The sequence below is a fragment of the Scardinius erythrophthalmus genome (assembly GCF_964197995.2).
Source record: "Scardinius erythrophthalmus genome assembly, chromosome: 22".
Classification (NCBI taxonomy): Eukaryota; Metazoa; Chordata; class Actinopteri; order Cypriniformes; family Leuciscidae; genus Scardinius; species Scardinius erythrophthalmus.
Window position 1 is genome coordinate 27,328,895 of NC_138242.1, and position 25,879 is coordinate 27,354,773.

A 25,879-nucleotide genomic window follows, 5' to 3' on the forward strand; every position below is an offset into this window, starting at 1 on the left:
TAGAAAATCACAGGTGTGTGAGTTTGATCAGGGTTTGAGCTCAGGGCCCTCCAGGACTGGATTTAAGGAACCCTGGTCTATGGTCTTTATCAAAAAGAGTATGTGGCAGGAGGACGATGCCAGCAAATAGACTACATGAATTTTGTCTAATTCTATTATAAACTATTTTGAACTGGTTGAGTAAAGATCTAAGTGATGTGAGTACTGATCCGTTATTGTTTTTACGGTTGAAGACCTGGGAAATGTTATATAAGGAGGCTAATGTTGTATAAAAAACCCTAGCTAACTGTTAAAATGAATTTTATTAATATAAGTATTCACATAAGGGTGAATTCAGATTGATTGGAACTCTTTTTTGACACTTTCCAATCAACTTAAATTAACCCTATTGTTCGTCGGATGTGTGTGTGAATTTACAACCTGTTAAATACAAAATGAAACCTGTGTTTTTACAATACATGTAAGAGATGTGCAAACATTGGGCTGTCAATAAATAAACACTTGTTGACACAAACTATTATTTTAATATTTTATTAGAAATGGTAACATAAACCATGAGTATGCGATTAACTCGGGTATTGTTTTCACAAGTAACTGACTAGGAGAAATCAGAAACTGTGCAACCCTTAATATTCATTCCTGTAGCTCAAACAGTAGAGCACAGCGCTAACTATGCGAAAGTCATGGGTTCGATTCCCAGAGAATGCGTGAACTGATAATGCGTACTTTGAATATAATGTAAATCGCTTTGGAGAAAATGTCTGCGAAATGCAATGTAAATTCATTATTACAATACTGTAAATAAAAGTGGCGAAAGAAAAAATAAGATGCTTGGATAATGCAGAAATATGCAGCTAGAATTAAAGTACTGATGGCTGCTTGGACGGGATGGGTTGTGATGGTGTCCTCGGGCCTTGTGTGGCAGTCTGTGCTGTTACACCTTGCTGCCTGTTAAGATTGCCCTGCAGAGACAGCGGGTAGCACAGTCTGCCAGCCCCAGAGAACTGCGAGTCAGGGACGCCTGCCAACACAATGCCCAGGAGAGAGAGAGGAAGGGGCCGAGGGCAGGAGACACACACACACACACACACACACACACACACAGCCTTCCTCTGGAGCTCATTACAGCGATATCTCAACGCAAACGTGGGCTGCGGTTCTGCAAAACCATATACCAGACGATCCCGCGTGCGCATGCATTCAGAAATCTGCCATTTCTTTTATTCTTCATTTTCATCTCTAAATAGCTGTAGATGGTAGAATGTAAATGAGATGGTTATTACGGCAACGTTCATCAAGCCGGGCTGGAGAGACTTCAATAGCTTGATGAATATGCATGCAAATTTGTTAATTAAGTTAATTATTCTGCTGAAAATTCATTTGTCTTCCAAGGACTTTTTTTTGCGATGATTTTAACATGTTTCTCTCATTAGTCATGCTCCATGCTATTTAAAAGCACTTTGGTCCACTTTTTAAAAGTTTGACAGTGTTGGAATGAGAATGGAAGATTAAAATAAGACAAAGGAAAAGGATTTTGTATATTATATCCTGTCTTTTGAGATGTCAAAACAAATCAAAATCTTTGAATTTTAGAGACATAAGACATTTTATGTTTATTCATCAATATATTGAGACATTTGAAGTTTGAGAAATTAAATTTTAATTTGACAAAACACTTGAATATTATGATTTTTAATTACGTTTTTGAAACGCTCATGGTGAAATGATACATTCAGAAGCCGAACAAAACAAAATGCATTCATTACATTTGCTTAATGATATTTTAAGTTTTAATACAATTGCTATTTGAAATGAGTGCGGCTCATTAGAATCTAGAGGAAGTGGGATTATGTATTTACATTAAGGCTGTTTGATGAGACAAATGTTTGTTTAGTCAATTAGGATATTTACAGTAGCCTGTGTTCTGCCTCTATGGAGGAAATGTCTTCATCAGTGAATTTGCATGAAAACACAAGTGAGTTTTGCTCAGATCTGAAAATGGGAAAGATACCAGTGATTTTTTTATGCACAACTTTTCATCTGTAAAGTTTACAGAAATTTCCTTTAACCCTAAAACACAACACAATAAAATGTGTAATTAAAAACACGCACAAAAAAACAGGTAAAACACCTGTGAAAAATCAATATTTTTTACTGGCTTTTCTTCGAGTGTGATGGATTACATTTTTGGATGGATGGTTACGTTTTTGCCACCCTTTCCAGATAAAAATAGGGAGATCAAAGCCATAATTATGAAAATGAAGCGATATAAATGCAGTACTTTTATGAAGCCAATTGGCTTCTTTTCTGAACAATGGAAAATCCTTTACAAATCTTTTTGGCAGATAAAAATCCTGTCAAACAATAATGACTCCACCTTAACCACGCCCATTTTGCTGTCCCGTCCCCTCTACTCATTATGTGTAAGTGTTACTCATTTCAGAGGAAAATGCTTTGTGTAAACATTTTGAACCGGAGAATCTTTTCATAACCCCAAACTTTTTGGATTCATCCAGTACAAGATACAAGTAGCCTACTTCTTTTTATTTTAAATTAAACGTTGGAATGTTCATCTTACAAGTGATTGGGTTGATTTAAATCTTGGAAATGTATTATATATTATATTTGATTATTTATTATACACTGTAAAAAAATTCTAACCCTCCCAAATCAAAAATTTCAAGTGACCGATAACATTTAAATTTTTCAATTGGCCCAAGTGAAATTCTGTAAATTCTAAAATTAAATTTACAGATTTTCACTTGAGCCAATTGAAAAATTAAGATGTTATCGGTCACTTGAAATTTTTGATTTGGGAGGGTTAGAAATTTTTATAATCTTTACTGAAGATTTTGTTTTCAATGCATATGACGATAATGAATAGGGATTATATTTTTTAGAAACCCTTGATGAAAATTCACATGCCATGTTATTTCCACAATTCAGGAGTTTTCTCAGTTTAAGAAGTTCACCCTACTAACACAGTACATCACGCAAGCTGCACAAGCAATGAACAAATATCTTTAGATCAAATCTATTTTAATGAGATGGATATAGATCATTTTTTAGAGTTTAAGTGTTGGTGTAGCATTTTAAGGTAACTATTCAATGCTAAAAAACAAATGGCTAGATTAAAAGTGCAATGTTATCTTTATACAAGGACAAAATGTTTTCTTATATGAAACAGAACAACAAATCCTTTTCTAACATGGCTGATATTGAAGTTCTATTCCGAAAGAATTCCAACAAAAAGCACGTTTGTCTTCTCTCCAGAGCAGGTGGATGTCTTCAGTCCTGTCTGTCTGTGTGTCTGTCTGCATGTTACGTGCCTGTCTGACTGTGTGTGTGTGTGTATCTGTCAAGTTGTCTTTCTGTGTGCGACAGGAGGCTGTAAATCACTGTAAATGTCTCAGAAATGCAGCGAGCAGCTAGGCTTCTCTGTAGGGGGTCGTCATCTTCTCCTGCCTCAAAACTGCAACAGACCGGCCCGACACGTACCGCAGCAACTGGCCAAAAACACAGAGACACATGCACATTCCTCATGTATGGAGCATGTCGAAGATGCACAGATTGTGAAAGCTTATGAGTTCACAGATACTCGTTGCATAACATAAAAACTGATACACAGATCTTAGTTAAATTTGGTTTAACATACACTTGTTTTTTTTTTTGACAAATAGCTATTAGTTCTGTTCCAAACCCTAGTGAGGTTCTTGCTGCGTACAATCAGATCCTAAATGTGTTTCTCACACAAAACTATTGTATCGTTTTATACTGACTTGGAATATAGTTATACGTGCTATTTTTTTATGTGCCTTTTTGTCCTTTTTTGTGTTTGACAGACATAGCCACTATGACCTTTGTGTGGAAAAGATCTGCATGAAGAACTGCATCTCCTTTTGTGTTCAGCAGAAAACAGAAGGGCATACACATTTGGAACGACATGAAGGTGAGTAAATAATGATTTCCTTTGTTTTAGTTTGCAGAGTGTTTATAATTGAGCTCATGCAAACATTTCTGACTCAAACTTTCAGGGGAAATGTTTTAATAAAGATTGAAAGCTGTTGGAAGCTTAGTGATCCTGGTGTATGCCCTAGTTTGTTCATGGCCTATTTACCTTTTAATATCTGACTGTTGTATTTAGGCTTCAAAATACATAAAAGTTGTGTTGATTTGTGAAGATCATGAGGAACAAAACATGTAAGAATCATGGATTTTTTGGACAAAGAGCTTATTTTCTGCGACAATCAAAAAGATAGAAAGTCTTATTGGGTTTTTGTCGAGAAATGATGCACTCTCAGAAAAAAAGGTACAAATGCTGTCATTGGGACTGTACCCTTTAAAAAGGTTTTAATATGTACCATGTAGGTACTAATATGTATACTTTTGGTACCAATATGTACCTTTGAGGTACTTATGCACTCTTTTGGCACAAAGGTGTACCTTTTGAAAGGGTACGGCCCCAGAGACAACTTTTGTACCTTATTTTGACTTACACTGAGAGTGTGCAAACCTACAAAAATCCATCATCAGCCCTCTATAGATCTTATGTAGCCCCGCCTCTTTTCAGCCCCGCCCCCTTTTCAGCCCCGCGCTCTCTTCCGGTTTGTATTTCAACAGCATGAAGGTAAGATCCTACGGGTTTATGAATGAACTGCTTGTTTTAAAATCTTCCCGGTCTGTTGACATCTGTTATGACATCCACTTCAAATGCTCATGAACTTTCACTAACTCTACAATAAGTAAATCCACTTCACCAGCTAATTAGGCTAATCTTCGACAGCGATGCCATAGAAATATACAGAGCTACCACCAAAAACGAAAGTTCAAACGCAGAATTCTAAAGATGGCTGCGCACTTGTTTCTCTGGCGCATAACGTATATAAGAACATTAAATACATAGCATAAACAAAAACTGACTGAAATGGACATTTTTGATTTGTTGTAATGAATAAAATATGAGAAAATGAGGGTACACTTTATTTTAAGGTGTCCTTGTTATAGTGTAGTTATACATTTAAGTACTGAGTAATACTACATGTACTTACTATAGGATTATAGGATTAGGGTGTGGTTTAGGTTAGTTGCATGTAATTAAGCACAATTTTTTAGTAATTACTGGGGTGTAACTATACCCTCATGTCACAATTCGATACATATCACGATACTGAACTCACGATGCGATGCCTTATTATTGCGATACTCCAAGACATATGATAAAAGGTTAACAAAAAATGTAGTTGATTAAAATGCTAAATTTGATATTACATTGTGGGTGTAAATGATTAGCCTTGGACTTGGTGCTGGTAACTCAATGCACAGGACAATGGTGACACCAGAATAAAAATATTCATGATTCTGAAGCTGAAAATACAGAATTATTTTAGACAAACATGCTTGATCTCACTAAATAATGTAGGCCACTTTTTACTGGTAACATAAGACATCTGGCATTATCAGGACCCACAAATATTCCCCCACTGCATTATTATACATTATATTCAACATTATATATAGCAGTTTAATGTAGTACTGACACTAAAACTCTGAAAACGAGAATTTTTTCTCACGCAGTAATTTTTATTTTGGGTGAACTATACACAATACATATTGTCACTATCCACGATGCATATTGTTGCATTTTTGTGTTACGATATATCATGACATGCTATATTGTTACACCCCTATAATTACTTTAGTATGTAATGTAACGTGTGCAACAAAGACACTGCAAAATATAGTGGGTTATACTTTATTTTAAGGTGTCGTTGTTACAGTGTAATTGAAGTACTGAGTAATATTAATTAACAACATGTACTTACTATAGGGTTAGGGTAGGATTAGGATTTAGTTGAGGGTTACTTGCATGTAATTATGCATAATTTAGTGTTATTACTATGGTAAGTACATGTAACATATGTAACAAGGACACTGTAAAATAAAGTGTTACCATATAGTGTTACCGAAAATGATTAAAATACTTAGAAAAATGAAGAAAATATTGAAAATATAAGAAAAATGTTCTTTGCTGTGTTGTGGGACAGCATTAACCATGAAGGACACATGCAATTCTGCCTTAAATCTGACTAGAATCTCTTAGATGTAATAATTAGTATTCTGCCTACTGTTTCAAACAGCCTTCATGTGGAGAACAGGCCTAAAAATACTGTCTAGATAGCTAACTCACTAGGCATTGGAACAGAGCTATTGTTTACTAGCGTTGCTTTCATCCCCAGTTCTATCTATCTCCAGTCAAAGCAGTTTAACACTCTCTGGCTGACTCTGTGAAGTTCATCTCAGTGAACAAAGCACGCGAGGTGTCCACCACGACCCACAACCCCCCCAAAGAACCAGCATAAAAAATCCAAAAGATGTAATTACGATAAAGTTGGTTGCGTCTCACCAATTAACCTGGTACATATCTGAGCATGATGAAAAAAAGTGTAAGTGTGAACTTTTTTTTGCGTGCATATGGTATGCAGCCATTTTCAATGACTCCCTTCTCATCTCTAAAAACGGATCACTCGGAAAAACATATTGTGGAGACGCCAGACCTTCCGTTTCCCTGGCAGCTGCCGACACCGCGAGTACGAGCCAACGAAAACGCATAGTCCCCTGTTCCCTCTTTTAATTGGGATATTTTAGTGCTATTAGCTCCACACCTCCTTCCCCAAACATTACGGATGCAGATATGCGCCCTGTCGTGGTCACTGAACCAGGTACAATCTCAGAAGTCAGGTGTCTCTGAACGGAAAGCGGGGATGTGTTTGGCAACCTGCTCTGTTGATGAAGGTTGGGCTAAGACTAGAACAGAAGAACTGGATGTATGCCATCATGTTGAGGAGCTGCTGTTTTGAGGTTGAGTGTGTAGAGGGAAAAGAGTGGGGGTGTTTGGGCTCTAAGGGGCTGACACCATATGTTATGTCAGCATTCATTACACTTTTATAGAGGCCTACAGTGCTTTGCTTTCAACGGAATATTTTATCTGTGTATAGGATGTGTCTGCTTAAAGATGTGTGCAGAAAACAGTTTTAATATTTGATATTTAATCTATCAAAAGTGATAAATTGGCAAGGTAGGTGTACACTGATATCAATTATATATCGCCATCTGGTGGTTTCAAAAGTACTGACATATAGATTAATTTGTACAGACAGCATTCTCACAAAGAGGCACATGGAGATCAGCGGATAAACAATGGAACTTCTCTCCTCTGAGCTTTTCTGTCTCTCTCAAAGGAGTAAAGAATGATGAATCGAAATAAAAGAGTCCGCTGATAGCAGTAAGAAGGGAATTGGCTAAATTGAGTAATAGGGAAGATGGGGTTTGTTGTCAGCAACTATAGAGACTCAAAAGTTTAATTGCATTAGTAGGTTTATGTTTCAAATACTTTTGGTGCTCCTCGCGTGACGGTCAAAAATTACAGTTTTTTTTATTTCAAATAAATGTATGTAGCCTAGGCCTACTATATTTTAGTTTGCTTTTTATTTTAATATTTTGCATTTTTAGGGGATTTTATCGTACTGAATTATATTTATGCAGTAGTTATAATCCATTTTTTCAGTTTTTGAGCATAGACCTGAAAATGAATTTTCTAACTTAAACTGTCATAAATCTTGGATGCTTTGGAGTAGCCTAGGGCTTCATTTTGGTCTATTTTTTATACACTTGGCAGATTATTGCTGAAGTTTAAAAAAGTGAACTTTAGTTAGAATTTTACATTTATTGTTATGAAAAATCAGTTTTTTAATTTGTATATGAAATATATACTTTCCAAAATAGAACATCAAAACCATTAATCTAAACAAGTTGTGTTCCAAATTTGAGGTTGATATATATATATTTTTTAAATGCATTTTTTTAGGACCTTTTAACCTTTTCAAATCATGTCCATGTTTTTTTTGTTTTTTTTCGTTTTGTACCATTCCAATGAAGTAAAACATTACAAATAAAAAAAAGAAGAAAAAAAAAACCCTGAAATTTTTTCAGTCAAAAATTACAGAAGCGCACCAGAGGGTTAATACTTTTTGTAAATTCTGTCATCCAAACAAAAATTCCAGTAACATCATAATTTGTAATAGTTGCTGGATGAACAAGTGAACACCATAAAACCAAAATGGAATACATTAAAGCAAGAATAAACTATGCAATGAAGGTAAAGATGTTATCTATAAAAAAAATGAAATATGTTCTCAAGCTCAGTGTTATTTTAGTGTTATTTATATACTATTGTTTTTATTTTTAGTTTGCTTTCATTTAACGTTTTTGTTAAATTTTTGGTCATTTTTGTGTTACTTTTAAACATTACTATTTAGGTTTAATTATTTATTTATTTTTTCAGTTTTAGCTTTTCTTCTGCTGAAACTTATTTCATTTAGTTGCAAAAACAACATTTCTCATTTTTTTTAGTTTTTTTTAATCTCTAATATTTATATTTTATTTTATTCCAGCTTTACTTCAATTAACAAAAAAATAGTTTTAATAGTTTTATGTATATTTATGTTTCACATAAATATCAGTTTGGCACAATAATATTGTATTGTATAAATAAATAATCTTTGCTTTATTTTTACATCATTTTTTACTAATATCTGCAGTTTAATCACTGTGCAGTACCATTTTCATTCACTGCTTATGAATTGCTTTCAGAATTGTTTCAGGTCTTTTTTTAGGTATTTGTTTTGTATGGTCGGCATGATGCTGGTTGTAATTATTTTCCCCTGTTGACTTTCATTACAGATTTTACCTTCACCTGCATCAATGAATGGTAAGAATTCATCTCACATCTCAAAGTTAATACCAGCACTTTCTGGTGCATTTAACCTGCTGAAAAGATATCTTTAACCAGTCTACAGTTAGTTGGTTTGCCGGTTTGCTCTCCGACTCCTTGAGCAGGTTTCACAGGGGTTCGGACAATCTTTAGCCAGTAACGACGAGAGACCAGCGTGCACATCAGCTAAATCAACTAAACACCAGACTATGAGACTGGCTTAAGCCAGCCAAGACCAGCAAATAGGACTGATTTAAGTTGGAATTTTTCAGGGTATTAATTTTTTGCATCGGAAAGCGGCGTGATGAATTTTCCGTCTCATTATATGCAAGCCGGACAGAGAAGCTGTTGCATGCATCTACTTTCCGGCCTGTTGGTGGGAAATGACAGCGGCGCTTCCAATAAAGCTGGAGGTCGGGGTCAGTGTCACTACGATTATTTATGGCCAATATCATTCTGCAGAGAAACAGCATCTGAAACTGAATCACTGCTTATAGAGACGTGAGAGGGGTGAATGCTCGGGAATGCGATACCACACAAAAACAATAACAGCTGGCTGGCCTCTGGCTAAACACAAACAAAAATAATGGAGTCTGCTGTCTGCCAGACAGGCATTTAACAGTTTTGTCCAATATCAAGCTCGCATGTAGAATTAATACATATGCATGCATAGCCATTCCTTTCTTTTTCATATTTAAACACGCAATAAGCGCATAAAACCCGGTGAGCTGTAAAATGTCTCTTAGAAAATTGATAAGAGATCAATTGTTCAGATATGAATGGACTGATTGTTCAAATGAGTGAGGGAAAAGAAAACAATAAAGCATTAAGAGCAGGAAGAGTGTGCTGATGAATGGGAGACATCCATCATTAACTCTGGTGGAGGTAATGGAGTGGAGCGGAGAGGACGGTGGACGGCCCCAGGCATCCGCACGTGCTCCGTCTGTTTCCTTCTGATTCAGACCAAAACTCAGTCACTTCTACACATCTTAGTGGGCAAACTGTGTCTTTGCTTTTTACAAGATGGACTCGAGGGGGGAAAACTATGGTAACACTTTACAATAAGGATTCATCAGGTAACTACATTAGTTAACATGAACAAATAATTCTAAAGCTTTTATTAATCTTAGTTCATGTTAATTTCAGCATTTAAAGGGTGTGGAAGAAATTGAATGTTCTATTATTAATTATATTCATAGAATCTTAGAATACATATTCTTATTAATATATGTATGTGTATGTCCTTGTATATGACCGGACAAAAGTTAATGTGACTGAATGTATGACCGAGACAGAGAGTCTCCATTCAAGGGTGTAATATGATTAAGTATGATAGAGAAATAAAAAAAAAATATGTTAGTTATGGCTAAGCTGTATCTTGATGTAGCCTCGGGAAAACAACCTTGGGGGAGGAACAACTATAAAGAATGAAGGATACCCCCCACTCGTTGTCACAATCTGCAGGCACTTTGTAATGACTGTATGACTGCTGACTTTCCTTGCAAGGGAATAAATAATTGTTAAAGACAATTGATCCATGTTTGTCTCTTATTCAGTGATGTAAAATTGTTTGCCACTACAAGGGATAGTTCACCCAAAAATGAAAATTTGGTCATCATTTGCTCAACAGGGCCCGTCACCTTGTCCATATTCCTCAAAATATCGTCTTTTAAAAGGGTTATCTTCTTCTTTTCAATATCTTCACCCAAAAATGTTCATTCTCTAATCATTTACTCACCCTTAAGTTGTTCCGAACCTGTATACATTTCTTTCTTCTGCTGAATAGTATTAAAAAAAAAGAAAGAAAAAAGTCAAAAGTCAATGGGGAACAGAAACTCTTTGGTTACCGACATTCTTCAAAATATCTTCTTTTGTGTTCAGCAGAAGAAAGAAATGCATACAGGTTTGGAACAACTTCAGGATGAATAAATGATGACAGAATTTTCATTTTTGGGTGAACTATCCCTTTAATGGGCCTAGCATGATCTTAAAATGAATAGTTGAATTTTTTATTTTTAACAAAGTTTAATAAATACTGTAACAAATGTATTGGTTAATACATTAACTAAAGTTAACTAATGAGACAACATTGTAAAGTTTTAGTAAATAGCGAACAAATTGTTCTTTGAGTCTAATCTTTTCAATGAATCTTTCGAACCAGTTCACAAAAAACGTGAAGTGACTTCCTTGAAAGACTGACGGTATCGAGACATCTCGTTCATTAACAAACCGAATGAACTAGTTCATCACTATCAATGATGAAACTTGATGTACATCTCATTCACAACAAGATATGGGGTTTAAGAGGTATGAATATGTAAAAGTATGCAATGATATTACTGAAACATTTTTGGTGGATGTTTATTTATTTAGTACACATATGTATATATATATCATGGTCACAAATTCAGAATTAATAAAGTACTTTACTTCATCACATAATTCGTTCCCTCGTTTTAGTTAAATCAAAACAAGGGAACGAATTATCCATGATTTACTAAAACAAGAGAATCGATTCTTAACTTGTGGCCATGGTTTACTATAACGAGAGAACAAATTCTTATTCTTGGCCACAATATATGTATTCTTGGTCACATCATCTGCGGAGCTTCATAATTTAGGCTTATTTTTGCTGATTAAAAAACATCTCTGCAGTTATCAAAATAGATGCAAAATGCTATGGTTAATGATTCATTGACTCACTTATAACACACTGGTCAGTGAATTCATCTTTTTTGGTGAAAGTGCTCAAAAGATTCAAATCACTGATGGCCTGGTTTCACAGACAGGGCTTAGATTAAGCCAGGATTAGGCCTTAGTTCAATTAGGACATTTAAGTATCTTTTATGAACGTGCATTAGAAATTAAGATATGTCAGTGCAAGTTACTTTCAGTTAGTAATGCATTTTAGTCCAGGACGTCTGTGAAACCAGGGGTGCAAGTTATGGATTAACCTTACACTTATTGTATTTTTTGAGTTTGTGTTCATAAAAGGGCCGTGTGATTTCCCAGAATATAAGCAGAACATGAAATGGCATATTCATTGAAAATAGTCAAGTAATTCCTATTCAGACAGTTAACTTCTTGCTCTGGTAAAAAGTGTTTGAAATGCCAATGCAGCCTTAGGAGTGAGAGATTGGCGTCCCTTCGTCATAAACTATTCCATGCCCCTTAAAGCGGATTACGCTCATGTTTGAGCCTGACGGGACAGCCAGGACACTGCAGGCTTAGGCCACAGCTGAAAGGATTTCAGCCTTGACAATGAGCCAAACAAGAGACTGAACAAAAGTGGTTTACCAACCAAAAGCATTGTTAATACTATAAACCACTAACGAACGCAAGCTTTTTCCATACAAGAGAATTTCCATCATGTTCGTGTTAAACATGCTAAAAAGCACATTGCTTTAATACTAAGTTTCCATTGAAATACAGAAATCCACATCAATTCTGATTAAAGGCTTCTTTCAACTTCATGCATGTGTAATGAGTGCATGAACTGTTTTAATTTTTAGATTTAAACTAGCAATATGTATTCAGATAGCTCTAAAAGTCTTAATACTTTGCTACTTAAATGTTTAATCTGTAGCATTCAACCAAGCGTTACGAGGGAAGAGAAGAGACAAATGTTCAAAGTCACATAACTTTATTGTCCTTGATAAAAAGATTGTGCAATTGAGTGCATCTATCATAAAACGTTCACAAGCATCAGCAACACATATTCAGTATCTAATACGGACCAGCCTGGAATTAGTGGTCCGGTTGAGGTCATTATGAAGATTCGAGCATGAAAACAAACCGATTTACCCTGCTGTCAGTGTTGTTAGCATATGGTCACAAAAACCCTGCCATGAATATACTAGGATTGCTACATGCTGGTGCAGTCCTTTAGAAAGCCCTGGAGGGGCCACCATTTTAAAACCCGTGAACCTTCAACTGCTCCTCCTTTACGATGTTGATCTGTAAAATAGCAAAATGGAAATTAGTAATTGCTTGAACTGATTTGAAGTCCAACACAAAAGTCAGACTAACCCATTTAAACACGTTTAAGACAAAAACAGCCTGTTATTCCAGAACTATACTTCACCTCCATCAGAAACTGACAGATATTCTTCCTCTGGTCACCCTGTAACTGAATCACCTCTCCATACTCCGGGTGCTCGATCACCGTACCATTGCAGGCAAATTTCTATTAAATAAAACAGCACAATATTACTCAACACCAAACACTTTGGGAGAAAGGCTTCTAAATAACTAGGAGTCAGAAAGTACCTTCTTGAAGGCTTTTACAAGCTTCTTTTTATCATAATCATCAGCGATGCCTTGAACTGTGGTCAGTGTTTTGCGGCCGTTCCGTTGCTGAATCCTTATGTGGATTTTATCCTCCGTCCCAGCCGGGAGCAAGTCGTCACCCTTAGTTGCATCAGCAAAGGGATCTACAGAAACAATGAAACACTTCAGTCTTTGTAACAAGAAAACCTGGGGCTGTGAGATTTTTGTTTTTCCAAGTTGCACACTGGGAATGAATCCAGTTGGAGATCATAAAGAGCAGTTTGATTAAAAAAAAAACATTGCATACCTAGACATTTTACAGACAGCTCTTTTAAAAAGACAGTTCAACAAACAATTCTGTCATTTACACACCCTTAAATTGTTCTAAACCTGTATGAGTTTCTTGGTTCTGCTGAACAAAAGATTATTTTGAAGAATGTTGGGAACCAAATATTTGTTAGTCATAGCGTGAAAAAGAAATACCATGGAAGTCAATGGGCAAGCAACTGTTTGGTTACCAACATTCTTTAAGATATATTGTGTTCAAAAAAGAAATTTATACAGGTATAAAACAATTTGAAGTGGAGTAAATGATAATTTGTATTTTTTGGACAACTACGCCTTTAAGGGTTCGCCACTCGTTTGAAACAATGAATAAACAAGAAACTGATTGAAGATTACAAAAGGGGGTTTTCGCGGTGATGTCATAGAAGAACCACCATTTTAGGTTCCCAAAAAAAAAAAAAAAAAAATTAAAAACCGTTCTTAAAAATCATATTTTTCTTAGTGTGAAGAACGTTTTAAAAATCCAATGAACCTTCGACCACAAACAACCTTTCGTGCAGTGGAATAGTGGATTTTACCGGTTCTTCGTCGAACCACAGATGCTAACGTTAATAAAGAACCTCAATTTTTTGAGGCCTTTCAAAAAAAAAAAGAATAATCTTACAGATATTGCGCTAACAACAGTTTCACAAAAACATTTTTATAGATTATAAAATGTAACAGTTAAATATAAAGTATATATATATATATATATATATTAAAAAAAGGCCCCATTATTTTCCCTACGAACTTTCCCAAGCATAGGAATTCGCTTTTTTAATTTAAGGAAAAACAAAAACGTTTAACTTACTGGTTTGCATCGAATATTTAAATAACGTTTTCGTATCGATGCATTATGCAAAGACACCAAACACAATGCTCAAGATGTTGCCCTTTTGTAAACTCGTGCAACTTACCGAAGGACTGGAGGTTCTGTATATTGGACATGCGATATAACTGCGATAACTTTAACAGATGAAAGATGTCGGCGATCAATGCCGTTTGGAGATGCTTGCTTAGATTTGTAGTTATTTTATAAATCGTCGACGAAAACAAAGAGCGGCCGCTTTAACCTGCCTGATGCAACTATCGCGTGGGACACAGACAGCGGAAGTGCTTGAATGCGCTGCAGAGAGCGATGACAAAAGGCTTTAAGTACATTGCCAGCTGTATTTAATTTAGGATATTTCACTCAACAGATATAATGCCGATATAATCTCAAGATTATCTCAATAAAAAAATAACGCTAATATATATATATATATATATATATATATATATATATATATATATATATATATATATATATATATATATATATACATATACTAACCTAATATATTTATGTATATATAGTGGCAGGAGTATAGTATTATTGTAATGTTTAATATCTAATTATTTTTACTTTTTAATTATATTTGACTGCAAAATGATATTTGACAAGGTGGTTTTAATTTGAGGTCTTTAAACAACCCGGAAGGAAAGCTAAACAATCGCTTAGCTCTTAAATGAACGTTTTCAGACCTTTCCAAAACGTAATTTTGGTTATAGTGTAATTGTATATTATCATCAAAATATGTGTCTCTTCCAAAGTGGTGATTTATTCTATAAATAGCAAATATCATAATCCTACGCTTTTACAGGCAAAAGACCTAGCCACTACATCCGGGGACTTGCGCTGCAGGGCCACATTCTACACGCGGACACTAGATGGCGCTAAAGAGAAATTATTTGGCCTTCTTTACTGTGATTATAAAAAGCACGATATCGAATTCAGACATCTAATAAATCATTTCCCAAAATAGTATCCTTGCTTGGGTTTGTGTTCGATTTATTTTAAATGTTTATTTTGATCTGAACAGGAAATGGAACAAAGCTAAGTGGCCAATTTTTTTAATTAATGTTTTCTTTATCGTTATGTAATTCCATTTTCTTGTTATGTGATTATGTGTGTGCGATTGTTAATTTAAAAAGTGTTAAGGTAATGGACTAAACCCTTTTGTAAAAACATATTTTGCGCCTTACCGTTATTGTCAAGCAGGAGACACTAAAGAGAACGATTGCTCGTTTAGACTACCACCGAAGAAGTGTAGCTCACGTAACGCCGATTAATTCGCTGAATTTAACAACGCTATCTTTTCGTATAGTAACGATTATGGTGAAGTCATCGGTGAGATTAACAACGCCCGTTGTCATAACCTAAGAACATAACAGAAGCGGATCTGACAGGAGCACACGAATACCTCAGCGAAAATTTAAGCAAAATATGTTTTCTCTGCCCACAACCTTTCAGTCGCAGGTATGAAGATATTTCATTGTTTTAAAAAGTGGTTGTCAAAGCCCGTTTTGTAAATACGTTAAATGAGTGACTGTCGAGAGTATTAATGTACGTGAACGAGAAACCAGTGTGAATGGGGGTTTTCATAATAAACTTTGGTCTTACTCATTTAAGTCTGATGAAAATTGTTATTTAAACACTAATATTATCTGCTATTGAAAGTTTATGTTAATGACAGCCTATTTCTGGCACATTCTGACGCTATTATTTAGATGGACCATCAAACAGATTACATCATCGATTGATTGATTAATAAAATCATATGTAGCGAATTTCTTTAGTTTTTCTTCACTGTTGATTGAAAACACAATTATACAGCTTTTCTGTAGGCCTATTACATGTATTATGTATTTCATTATTTTAATCAATAATAGTGTTATTCATGACATGGTTATGTATTATTACATTCATTCTAGTTGTTCAACAACAGCTGTGAAAGTGTGTTTAATAGTGAGACTGAGTGTGAAGGGTGTTTCAATAGTATGTCAGTAGTGATATAACTGACCTACAGATCAACATACTGTAGTATCAGTCGTACATGGAGAGCTTATCTGTCTCTGACTATGTTAACTTAAAGACTGGCGACTTAATACAATTTTATTATTTATTTGCTAACCAATGTTCTCCAAACCAAGTTATGCAATGTGACCAAAAGGTACTTTTTTGGTATTTTTTTTAGGGAACAGTGCCTTTGACCCATCTAATCAATGTGGTCCAGTACCTGAAGAGTTCAGCCAACTCAGCCGTAACCACATCGGTGCAGAGTCTACAGAGAGACCTTAAACCTGAACATGACCCAATCCTCAATGAGGTATGACAATCACGGATACCGCACTCACAGTGTTTAAAGCAGTGCATGTTCATGTTTACACCAAGGTTATTATAGTTCACTCAAACTAATTTTGTTGCTTTAAATAAAATTTACGTTAACTGAAATACAATACAATATAATTAAAAGGATAGTTCACCCAAAAATTTAAATTCACTCATCATTTACTCACCCTCAAGTTGTTCCGAACCTGTATAAATTTCTTTCTTCTGCTGAACACAAAAGAAGATAATACCTTCCATAGTATGAAACAAAAACAAAAAAATACTATGGAAGTCAATGGGGAACAGAAACTCTTTGGTTACCGACATTCTTCAAATTATCTTCTTTTGACTTCAGCAGAAGAAAGAAATTCACTCATGTTAGGAACAACTTGAGGCTGAGTAAATGATGACTGAATTTTCATTATTGGGTGAACTATCCCTTTAAACTTATTTTAGTTCAGCTAGCTGCCAACCAAGGCCAAAGTTGTCATTTTTGTTTAGTTTAACTTGTAGTAGAATAACTAAAACTGAAATAAAAATGATTAAAAAACGATACTGACATACAAAAAAGCTAAAAAAAAAAAGCACAACTACTTAAAGGTATAGCGGAGGATCTTTCCGAATTTTAGATAAGTCCCGCCCTCTCCACTTTTTGAAAAGTTTGATTGATTCACCAGAATGATTGACAATTAGGAGGACCAATAGTATAGGGTATCCACCCGGAAGTAAAAAAATCCTCCGCTATACCTTTAATCTATCACTAAAATGAAAAATATAAAAAATAAAAACAACATTGAAAATTTTAATAAAATATTAGTATCTCAGTGTAATATTATGTTATCTCAGTGATACTAAAATAACACTGGTTTCCTGCGCTTCATGGTTCTAACTGTCTTGTTTTCACAGCCGAAAGTAAACTTGAGGGATCTGGGTCTGTCCGAGTTGAGGTTCAGTCATGTACGCGATGTTCTGGAACGCCTGCTGCCTTCTGTAGATCCAGAGGAGAGATCCATCTCCAGCGCTGCTCAAAACTCAACAGCATGGAGAACATCTCACATTTCTGCCCCCTCCTTCTTCCAAAACAAAAATGGTAAGGTTAACCATAACATAAAGTGATGATATCATGTTTTGAAGTATATTTGTCTCTCTGAATTTTTGTTAGCTCAATAATTAGATTTATTCTCATACAGAAAATTTGAATGCGGCCACTTCTTTTCAGTAGACCACATCTGTTAAAAAATAAGTTGTTTCAGCTTTACAGGAAATGACACTGTAATTTTTGTATTATTTTCAATCTACTGTACTTGAATACTTTGTGCAAGCTAGGTCACAAGTAGATAACTAAATAACTTATTTATTAGGATGTTGAAATTTTGTGCACCAGCAAGTTTTCTGATTTCCAAACACTTTCCAGTCTTAAATTGCCCCATTATGCTTTTCCGGATAGTACCTTTCATGTAGTGTGTTATATTTTGTGTTCGTCTCACTGTGCATCAAGTACTAAGGAAGATCCGGAGCTGAAATTCAGATATGCTAATAGGCTTTTCGTTTGACATGTGCTGTAGACCAATCACAACAGACTGGGCCATCTGACCAATCAGAGCAGAGTAGACTCTCAGAAAGAAGGGGTTTAGAAAGACCGAATCCTTTATTGTTTCAGAACTGTGAGAAAAGTCTTGTCATTTGGATACTAAAGGCCCATTTTGTTGTCAGCAAAGTGATTTATTCTTGACTTTGTTGTGTAATGTAAATTGTATATCTTACCACAGGGTTCTCTCACAAACACACGGGACTCTTTGGCTCTCCGGTGTTTCACAGGCAAACCTCCAGCCCCCTCCAGACAGCCTGCGTAGATCTGCACCATCTGCAATGTAATCTTTAATGACAAAAATATAAAGAATTAAAGCCCGTTCACACTAAGAACAATAACTATAATGTTCTATGAATTGTTCTAATACTTTGAGAATAGGGAAGTCCACACCACAGCTGGAACAATATCATTGGAATCACTTTCAAAGCTATATTTTACAGCTGATAAACAATAAAAACATGAACAACCAATAAGAATCCACCTGAGCTTATAGAGCCTGCAGTCTGTTCTTATAATAAACATGATCATCTGTTGGTGTGGATGCTGATATAGTTGTATGTATTGTTCTTGGTGTGAACAGGGCCTTTACTCAGTTACATGCTGTTACATCATAGCTATTGTATGGATTGAGTTCTGGGTTTATTTTAATGTATGTATGTCTTGTTTTTTTATGCATAGTATGGATCCAAAACAGAGGTTTCAAGACAATGAGGTCCAAGACCAGACATTCGCAGTCTGGTCCTGAAGCTCCAGTTGAAGCAGAGAATTATACGCCTGCCTTTATGAAGGTTAGTGAGCTGCATGACACTGACAAAATATTAGTTCATTTCAGGTCTGCTCTTGCAGGTGTGATTAATCTGTTTCCGATTTTTCCTTATTCTCTGTCCTCAGGGCCTCCTCATGAAGGAAAAACAAGACACGGGGAGTTTTGAACAGTTATTGAAACAGAATAACTTGTCAGAATCTCACCAGGATGCTTTTAAGACTGGCTTCACAGAGGGCTTCATGAAGGCTCAGGCATTGACAAGGAGAAATCAAGGTCATATCTTAAACGCACATCTGCTTAATAGTAAAAAATGTGTTCTTATAAATGAGTTTGTTCTTACTTCTTCTGTTTCTAACAGACTCTGTAAAGAGGACACGTCTGATTATTTTTGCCCTCCTGCTGGTGGGCCTGTATGGTGTGTCCAGAAGCCCTCTCTTCTCGGGTAAAGGGTCATTTTCCGACACTGGTTTGTTTCCCATTTTATTCATTCCTTATATTTGCTTGCCTAACATATATTGAACTGATAGTTGACTTTAGCTGAATTTCTTCTGCAGCTTTTATTATTAAGTATCAGTGTAGTGCCTGAAAGGCTTTGTTGCTGTGCTGTAAAATTATTGGTCGTTTCTTGATGTTTTATTTGATCTGTTTACTTGTAGTTCGTTTTCGCACCACCTCTGGCCTGGATTCAGCCGTGGACCCTGTTCAAATGAAAAATGTCACCTTTGAACATGTGAAAGGTGTAGAGGAGGCCAAAAACGAACTTCAGGATGTTGTCGAATTTTTGCGAAACCCCCAGAAATTCACTGTGCTTGGTGGTAAACTTCCCAAGGGTGAATTTCAACTTTTCTTTTACTTATGGTCGTAGGTGTTTTGTTTTTAATTTTGTAGAAATGTCTAATCTGGATGTGTATTTCAGGTATCCTGCTTGTGGGGCCTCCAGGAACAGGAAAAACCCTGTTGGCCAGAGCTGTAGCAGGTGAAGCAGACGTGCCCTTTTACTACGCCTCTGGGTCAGAGTTTGACGAAATGTTTGTGGGAGTCGGAGCGAGTCGCATCAGAAACCTTTTCAGTGAGTTTTTTGAGCAAAAAAATGTAATCTTAGAATGCTCATAATACTTATGATGTTAATAAAATCACTACTTTAACTACTTACTTAACTACAAAATTCAGTTCATGATCCCCTTAAAGTAAATTATAATGTTCTCTGAGGTCCACTGATAATGTTATCAAGAATTTTACATAAAAATACATCCTAATTTAGCTATTTTCTATCATGTTTTTGACCCTCTCTTTCGATCACTCGTTTTGATGGGCGTGCCGCATTCAAGACTTGGAAGTAAACACCCACTGCTATGATTGGGTAACAGTTTTGTATATTAAAATAAGTCGCCGTTATTACACGTGTGAAATTGTTTTGAAAACTTCCGATGTTGAAAAATATCTCGTTACATAGTTAAAACATTTTGCGTATTACATATGCTTTATGAGTCTTGGTAAAGTTTAAGCTCTTGGAGTTACAACTGTTATAATTGACAAAGGATGTCTTACGGTGTTTTGTGTAAACTGAATTATAAATGAATGTACCATTGTTGTCACACTGTCGTTCTTATAGGCTATTTATAGTTAATCCTATTCGATAAAGTGAAAACCGTATACATTGTCATTTGCAGTGTCTGGTTTTAAATGTTTAAAATGTTTTCTACGTGCTTTCTTCCGTATCCGATAATCCAACGGATTAACCCCATAGATGCTGAAGAAAGGGAAAGAACAGCAAATCACAACATTCACTGTTCAGTTTGACTGCGGCACTACAGTATAAATAATCAGTACATATCAAATGATCTGTAACATATGGAAGCTTGTTTCCGCCACAAAATAAAACTTTTTAAAAGATAATTGCGACTTTTTATCTCACAATTGCGAGTTTACATCTCGCAATTCTGACTTTATTTCTCAGAATATGCGAGATATAAAGTCAGAATTGCGTGAAATAAAGTCGCAATTGCGTCTTATAAAGTCAGAATTCTGACTTTTTTTCTCAGCATTGCGACTTTATTTCTCAGAATTGCGACTTTATTTCTCACAATTGTGACTTCATATCTCGCAATTCTGAGTAAAAAAGTCACAATTCTGACTTGATATAGGCCTATCGCAATATTGAGAAAAAAAGTCAGAATTGTGAGATAAAAAGTCGCAATTATTATTATTTACTTATTATTCAGTGGCGGAAACAAGCTTCCATAGTAACAGATAAAGCAATAGTGAGACATGGTAAAAACACTGGTTCTCACACTTGTGTGTTGCGACATTACTGTCGGATCCAAAGTTGGCAACTGCATCGTCTTGTTTAAAAACGAATCTGCAGAAAAATGAAGTGAACAAATGAACCGTGTTACTGACGCCATCTGACTGGAAGTTAAAAATAAAGTTCATCCACGCTTTCTTAATGTTAGGATCACAAGGATGGCAATGCAAAGACTGTTTTTCCACAACTTTGCACTTCAAAATGTCTTGTAACCCTTAGAGGCATCTCTGTCGTTTTGTTGCTGTGTTTGCATCAGTCTCGTATTTACTACTACTGACATGTGCGGTGGGCAGGGCTTAAGAGGCAATGATGTAGAAGTAGTCGTTGATCTGCCAAGCAGGTCTTTCATCGCACTATGGCGTAATAATGTGACAAGATCCGAAACGAGATGTTTTTCTGAGCTTGGTTTAAAAAAAAGCTGTTTTTGGACTAACGAGGAAGTTTTGAAACTTATAGGATATTTTTTTATTAGTGCAATGACATCTTGTATGTCAAACGATCAAGGAAAATTTGATTTCTCAATTCATGACCCCTTTAACAAATGTTTTTGCCGTTTTTTTTCACAGAGGAGGCTAAAGCTAGTGCACCGTGTGTAATATTTATTGACGAGCTGGACAGTGTAGGAGGCAAGAGGATCGAGTCTCCCATGCACCCGTACTCGCGACAGACCATCAACCAACTGCTCGCTGAGATGGACGGGTGAGTCCATGGCTTTTTATTTAGTTCCTCTTTTTGAAAGATGTTACATGGGTCTTATTTGAGTTTTTTGATGATTTCAGGTTTAAATCCAATGAAGGGGTCATTGTGATTGGAGCTACAAACTTTGCTGAAGCTTTGGACAAGTAGGTTTTTACTTGACAAAAATCACTTGACATATATTTCTCTAATAGGACAATATTATGATTTCAGTAAAACTGCAATCATTGTGATTAGCCTAAATAGACATCATCTTGTTAATGTGTGTTTCAGTGCTCTGGTGAGACCAGGCCGGTTTGACATGCAGGTCACTGTCCCAATACCGGATGTAAAGGGACGCACTGAAATCCTGCAGTGGTATTTGAAAAAAATTAAAGTGGATTCTGGTAAGAATTATTAAGAGAAAGCAAATATGTTTCCAAAGATTCTCAATAGGACAATCCGAACAAAATAATCTGTTTTTGTGTGTTTTGTAGATGTTGATGCAGAGATCATTGCCAGGGGAACAGTAGGTTTCTCTGGAGCCGAACTGGAGAACCTGGTGAACCAGGCGGCGCTGAAAGCAGCAGCTGATGGGAAAAACCTGGTGACCATGAAGGAGCTTGAGTTTGCGAAGGATAAGATCCTGATGGGTGAGGACAGTAGGGCCGTACAGCTTAGTCTCTGCAGCATGTGATGGAGATTAATGCTTTGAACTAAGAGATTCTTTTCTGACATCCTCTTCTCTGTCTGTCCAGGTCCAGAGCGCAGGAGTGTGGAGATAGACAATAGAAATAAGATGATCACGGCCTATCATGAGTCAGGACACGCTATAGTTGCTTATTACACCAAAGACGCCATGCCTATCAACAAAGCTACCATCATGCCACGTGGCCCTTCGCTGGGACATGTGAGTAATTGGTCTTCCATTATAACGTTAATGTTATTTTTCATTTTCTAAATACCCCCCAACATTTTTCAGAGTAACTAATAAAGATTTCTAAATCTGGATGCATGAAATATTGTCACCATATAGTTTATTAGCTGATAGTATAAATGTTTTTAATTTATCTGTATCAGTCAAAATTGAATATTTAATAGTGCATGCTCATTTCAAATATTTTTCCATTGACATTATGGTTGCCATCATCTAACATTCACTTAATAATAATTTAGAATAACTGTTAAATATAATCTTTATCAAATCTCTAAATGAATATCCATGTGTACTGTACATTATAGTATTCCATTACTGTACATTTATAATGTTGTTATATTAAATATCATGCATTCTTCCATTTAAAGTGTAATAAAAGAAAAGCTTTTTTTTCAAAGACAACAATGTGCATAAGCAATATCGCTTGTTTGTGCTTCTTTTTTTGCCTGTGTTTTGATCCGGAGATTCTGTACTCTTTCAGAAGATGTGTTATAGTGCCACCTACCATATATCAGTGAAAACATGGAAAGCTGGATAAATTATGGACAATTCCATTAATGGCAGTGAAGAGTTAATATTAATGTATTTAAATTAAGTTGAAATCTCCCTGATTTATGGCTTCTAAAGAAACCAATATCATTGTTAAACAGTTTTGTTATTATAAATGACAGGGTTATACGTTAAAAACTCATTGTGCTGTTTCTTCTGTTTCTCTGGTCTCTCTCAGGTCTCCTTGCTGCCAGAGAACGATCGCTGGAGTGAGACACGGGCACAGCTGCTGGCTCAGATGGACATCAGCATGGGCGGCAGGGTTGCTGAGGAACTGGTGTTTGGAAATGATTACATCACCACCGGTGAGAAGTGTTCCTAACTGATCCTTGCTACTCTGAATTCTTGGAAATATCAACATCACGGATTATTTGTTTCTTTTGCAGGAGCGTCCAGTGATTTTGATGGAGCCACTAAAATCGCACAGATGATGGTGACACGGTTTGGAATGAGTGACAAGGTGAAAACTCATTATGTGACTTAAAAATGCTTAATTTTCTTTTCCTGTCTTACAGTATGTAGCTTGTAATGATTTCATAATTTAGGCCAGAATTTCCCTAACCTGGGTTCGTGAGTTGATGAAAAACGAATAAATGTAAAATATTTTTTTCAAATAAAATGTAATGTATTAGTTCTAAAATCAAAATAACAATCAAAATAGAACACTCACTAAAAGATTAAATATTTTAGCCATTCATGTACTTTGGCAAATCCAAGTTTTATTTATTTATTTTATTTTAGGTAATTTGTTTTTATAAAAATAAATTCATTATCATTTATTAGGCTGAAATGTGAGCTTATCATTTTATAAAACATTTAAATTTGGTCAAAGCTGCGTAGTTTTTATGGTCATTTTACAGTATAGGGTGTTACCACAGACATTGTTGTTTCCAACTTGCAACCTAAAACAACATGTATTTCTATTCTAATATCAGAATTTTCCAAAATGATTTCAACTGATGATTCCAGGAAACAAAAAAATGCAAGAAAAATAAAACTCCCCATCTACATCAGATCACATTTCAAGTGAAAATAATTAAAATATTCAAAAAGAAAGGAAGCAAATAGCTATTTGGAGAAGCCATTTGAGTCCTTCCACGTGTTCAAAAGCCATTAGCGTTGTGTGAGCGCTCACATTCCAGACTTAAATCTGTGTTTCGTACTAATCCCTTCTCCAGCACTCAGTTCATACTCAATTTCTAGAAATGAGCAGCGCACATGCAGGGTCTAAACTTCACACACATTCACCCCATCTCTAACGTCAGGATCCTGTTGTAATCAGAAACTTGTGTGAAGCCTTTGTTGAATCACTGTTGTGCCTGTAACTGCTGTTCACTCACCTCTCTTTGCTTTGACCAGCTGGGGGTCATGACCTACAATGATCTGACAAACCATAGCCCAGAGACCCGGGCTGCTGTAGAACAGGAAATCAGGGTGCTGTTGCAGGTAGGTCTTTAGTTTTTGTTTGTCTTTGATATTTGATCTGATGATTGTGGAAATTCAGCTTCCTAATTTTCTCTTTCAGAGCTCATATGAAAGGACAAAGAAGCTACTTAAGACCTACAGCAAAGAACACAAGCTGCTGGCCGATGCCCTGCTGACTTATGAGACTCTGGATGCAAAGGAAATTCAGATGATCCTGGAGGGAAAGTCACTGGAACCCAGATGATTAATTATTGGATTAACAGAGACATTTCAAGCTACAATCTTACAACCTTACCTGTAAATATAAACATCGATAATAAGCGAGACTTTCTAGCTCTCTTGATATTTTTCATTTTTCAGGCAACATGCAGACAGCAGTGAACCACTGAACATGGTTACTAATCAATTAAACTGTAAATGTTTTGCTTTGTTTTTAGAAGCTAAGTCTATAGCAGGGTAAAGGATGATGTTCATAACTTGCTTTATTCATCCTATTCTTTGTTGCCCAGTCATCAGATTCAAGCCCTTGTTATTTTAAGAAATAGAGAAAAACAGAAAGCACAGAAACTTTTAACTTATAAATGGTGCATTATTTTGCTTGAAATCAAATGCCAGTGGGCTGCTGCTCATGATGTCTCATTTTCAGTAATCACAGTAGTACAGATTGTTCAGTTATGAATGTGACTTCGGAATGTCAGTATGCTTTCCTCTGTCACATTTGGGTTGCCTGCATGTGTGTGTTTAAACAGCTCAGGTGAATGCACTGTATATATATTTGTGTTTGAAAAATTATTAATGTGCTTGCTTTTGAAATGAATACCATGTTTATTTCCATTTTTCTCAATCAGAAATGAACATGGATATGACTATAAATTATATACATAAATAAAGGCTATTACCTTGTCATTTTATGAGAGTGAGAATATAAAGCTGGGATTTTGAATGAGTTTGAAATGAAGGCTAAAAATTAATTAGGTTTAAAGTCTTGGATCCTTTTCAAAAGTCCAAAATAAAAGACAGGCAGAAAACCATTCAGTCTCATAATCGCAGGTGTCAGGTTAGGTGTGCTGAGATAGTCATTGGTTATCTTATTTCAAATTGTGGTCTACACACATTT

The 25,879-nt window shown here is 35.6% G+C and overlaps 2 protein-coding genes across 3 annotated transcripts; one reads left to right on the forward strand and one right to left on the reverse strand.

Annotated features, from left to right (window-relative positions):
- Window positions 1–11,122: 11,122 nt before the first annotated feature.
- Window positions 11,123–14,534, reverse strand: eif1b (eukaryotic translation initiation factor 1B). Its single transcript, XM_081353488.1, has 4 exons — window positions 14,281–14,534; window positions 13,040–13,203; window positions 12,855–12,956; window positions 11,123–12,727 (listed from the first exon to the last, which is right to left on the reverse strand). Exons 1-4 carry the CDS (start codon window positions 14,309–14,311, stop codon window positions 12,683–12,685), a joined length of 342 nt encoding a protein of 113 aa, XP_081209614.1. The 5' UTR covers window positions 14,312–14,534; the 3' UTR covers window positions 11,123–12,682.
- A 575-nt stretch (window positions 14,535–15,109) lies between these two features.
- yme1l1a (YME1-like 1a) lies at window positions 15,110–25,668 on the forward strand. Of its 2 annotated transcripts, none has more exons than XM_081352206.1 (18): window positions 15,110–15,662; window positions 16,381–16,512; window positions 17,421–17,604; window positions 18,284–18,385; window positions 18,784–18,893; window positions 18,997–19,144; window positions 19,230–19,337; window positions 19,528–19,701; window positions 19,788–19,940; window positions 21,743–21,875; window positions 21,956–22,018; window positions 22,146–22,258; window positions 22,349–22,504; window positions 22,610–22,761; window positions 23,516–23,642; window positions 23,724–23,797; window positions 24,697–24,783; window positions 24,863–25,668. In XM_081352206.1, exons 1-18 carry the CDS (start codon window positions 15,630–15,632, stop codon window positions 25,004–25,006), a joined length of 2,193 nt encoding a protein of 730 aa, XP_081208332.1. In that variant the 5' UTR covers window positions 15,110–15,629; the 3' UTR covers window positions 25,007–25,668. The 2 variants fall into 2 exon arrangements, with proteins under 2 accessions (XP_081208332.1, XP_081208333.1); XM_081352207.1 differs by having other exon boundaries at window positions 15,543–15,662; window positions 19,230–19,313.
- Window positions 25,669–25,879: the final 211 nt, after the last annotated feature.

Bases quoted from the DNA above. Each gene is read 5' to 3' on its own strand.
- eif1b (XM_081353488.1), bottom strand. From the start codon at position 14,311: ATGTCCAATATACAGAACCTCCAGTCCTTCG. The intron at 12,957-13,039 runs GTACTTTCTGAC...TTTATTTAATAG, and splicing joins TTGTAAAAGCCTTCAAGAAG to AAATTTGCCTGCAATGGTAC. The intron at 12,728-12,854 runs GTGAAGTATAGT...GCTATTTTACAG, and splicing joins TCTGTCAGTTTCTGATGGAG to ATCAACATCGTAAAGGAGGA.
- yme1l1a (XM_081352206.1), top strand. From the start codon at position 15,630: ATGTTTTCTCTGCCCACAACCTTTCAGTCGCAG. The intron at 19,145-19,229 runs GTCATATCTTAA...TGTTTCTAACAG, and splicing joins ATTGACAAGGAGAAATCAAG to ACTCTGTAAAGAGGACACGT. The intron at 24,784-24,862 runs GTAGGTCTTTAG...TTTCTCTTTCAG, and splicing joins AAATCAGGGTGCTGTTGCAG to AGCTCATATGAAAGGACAAA.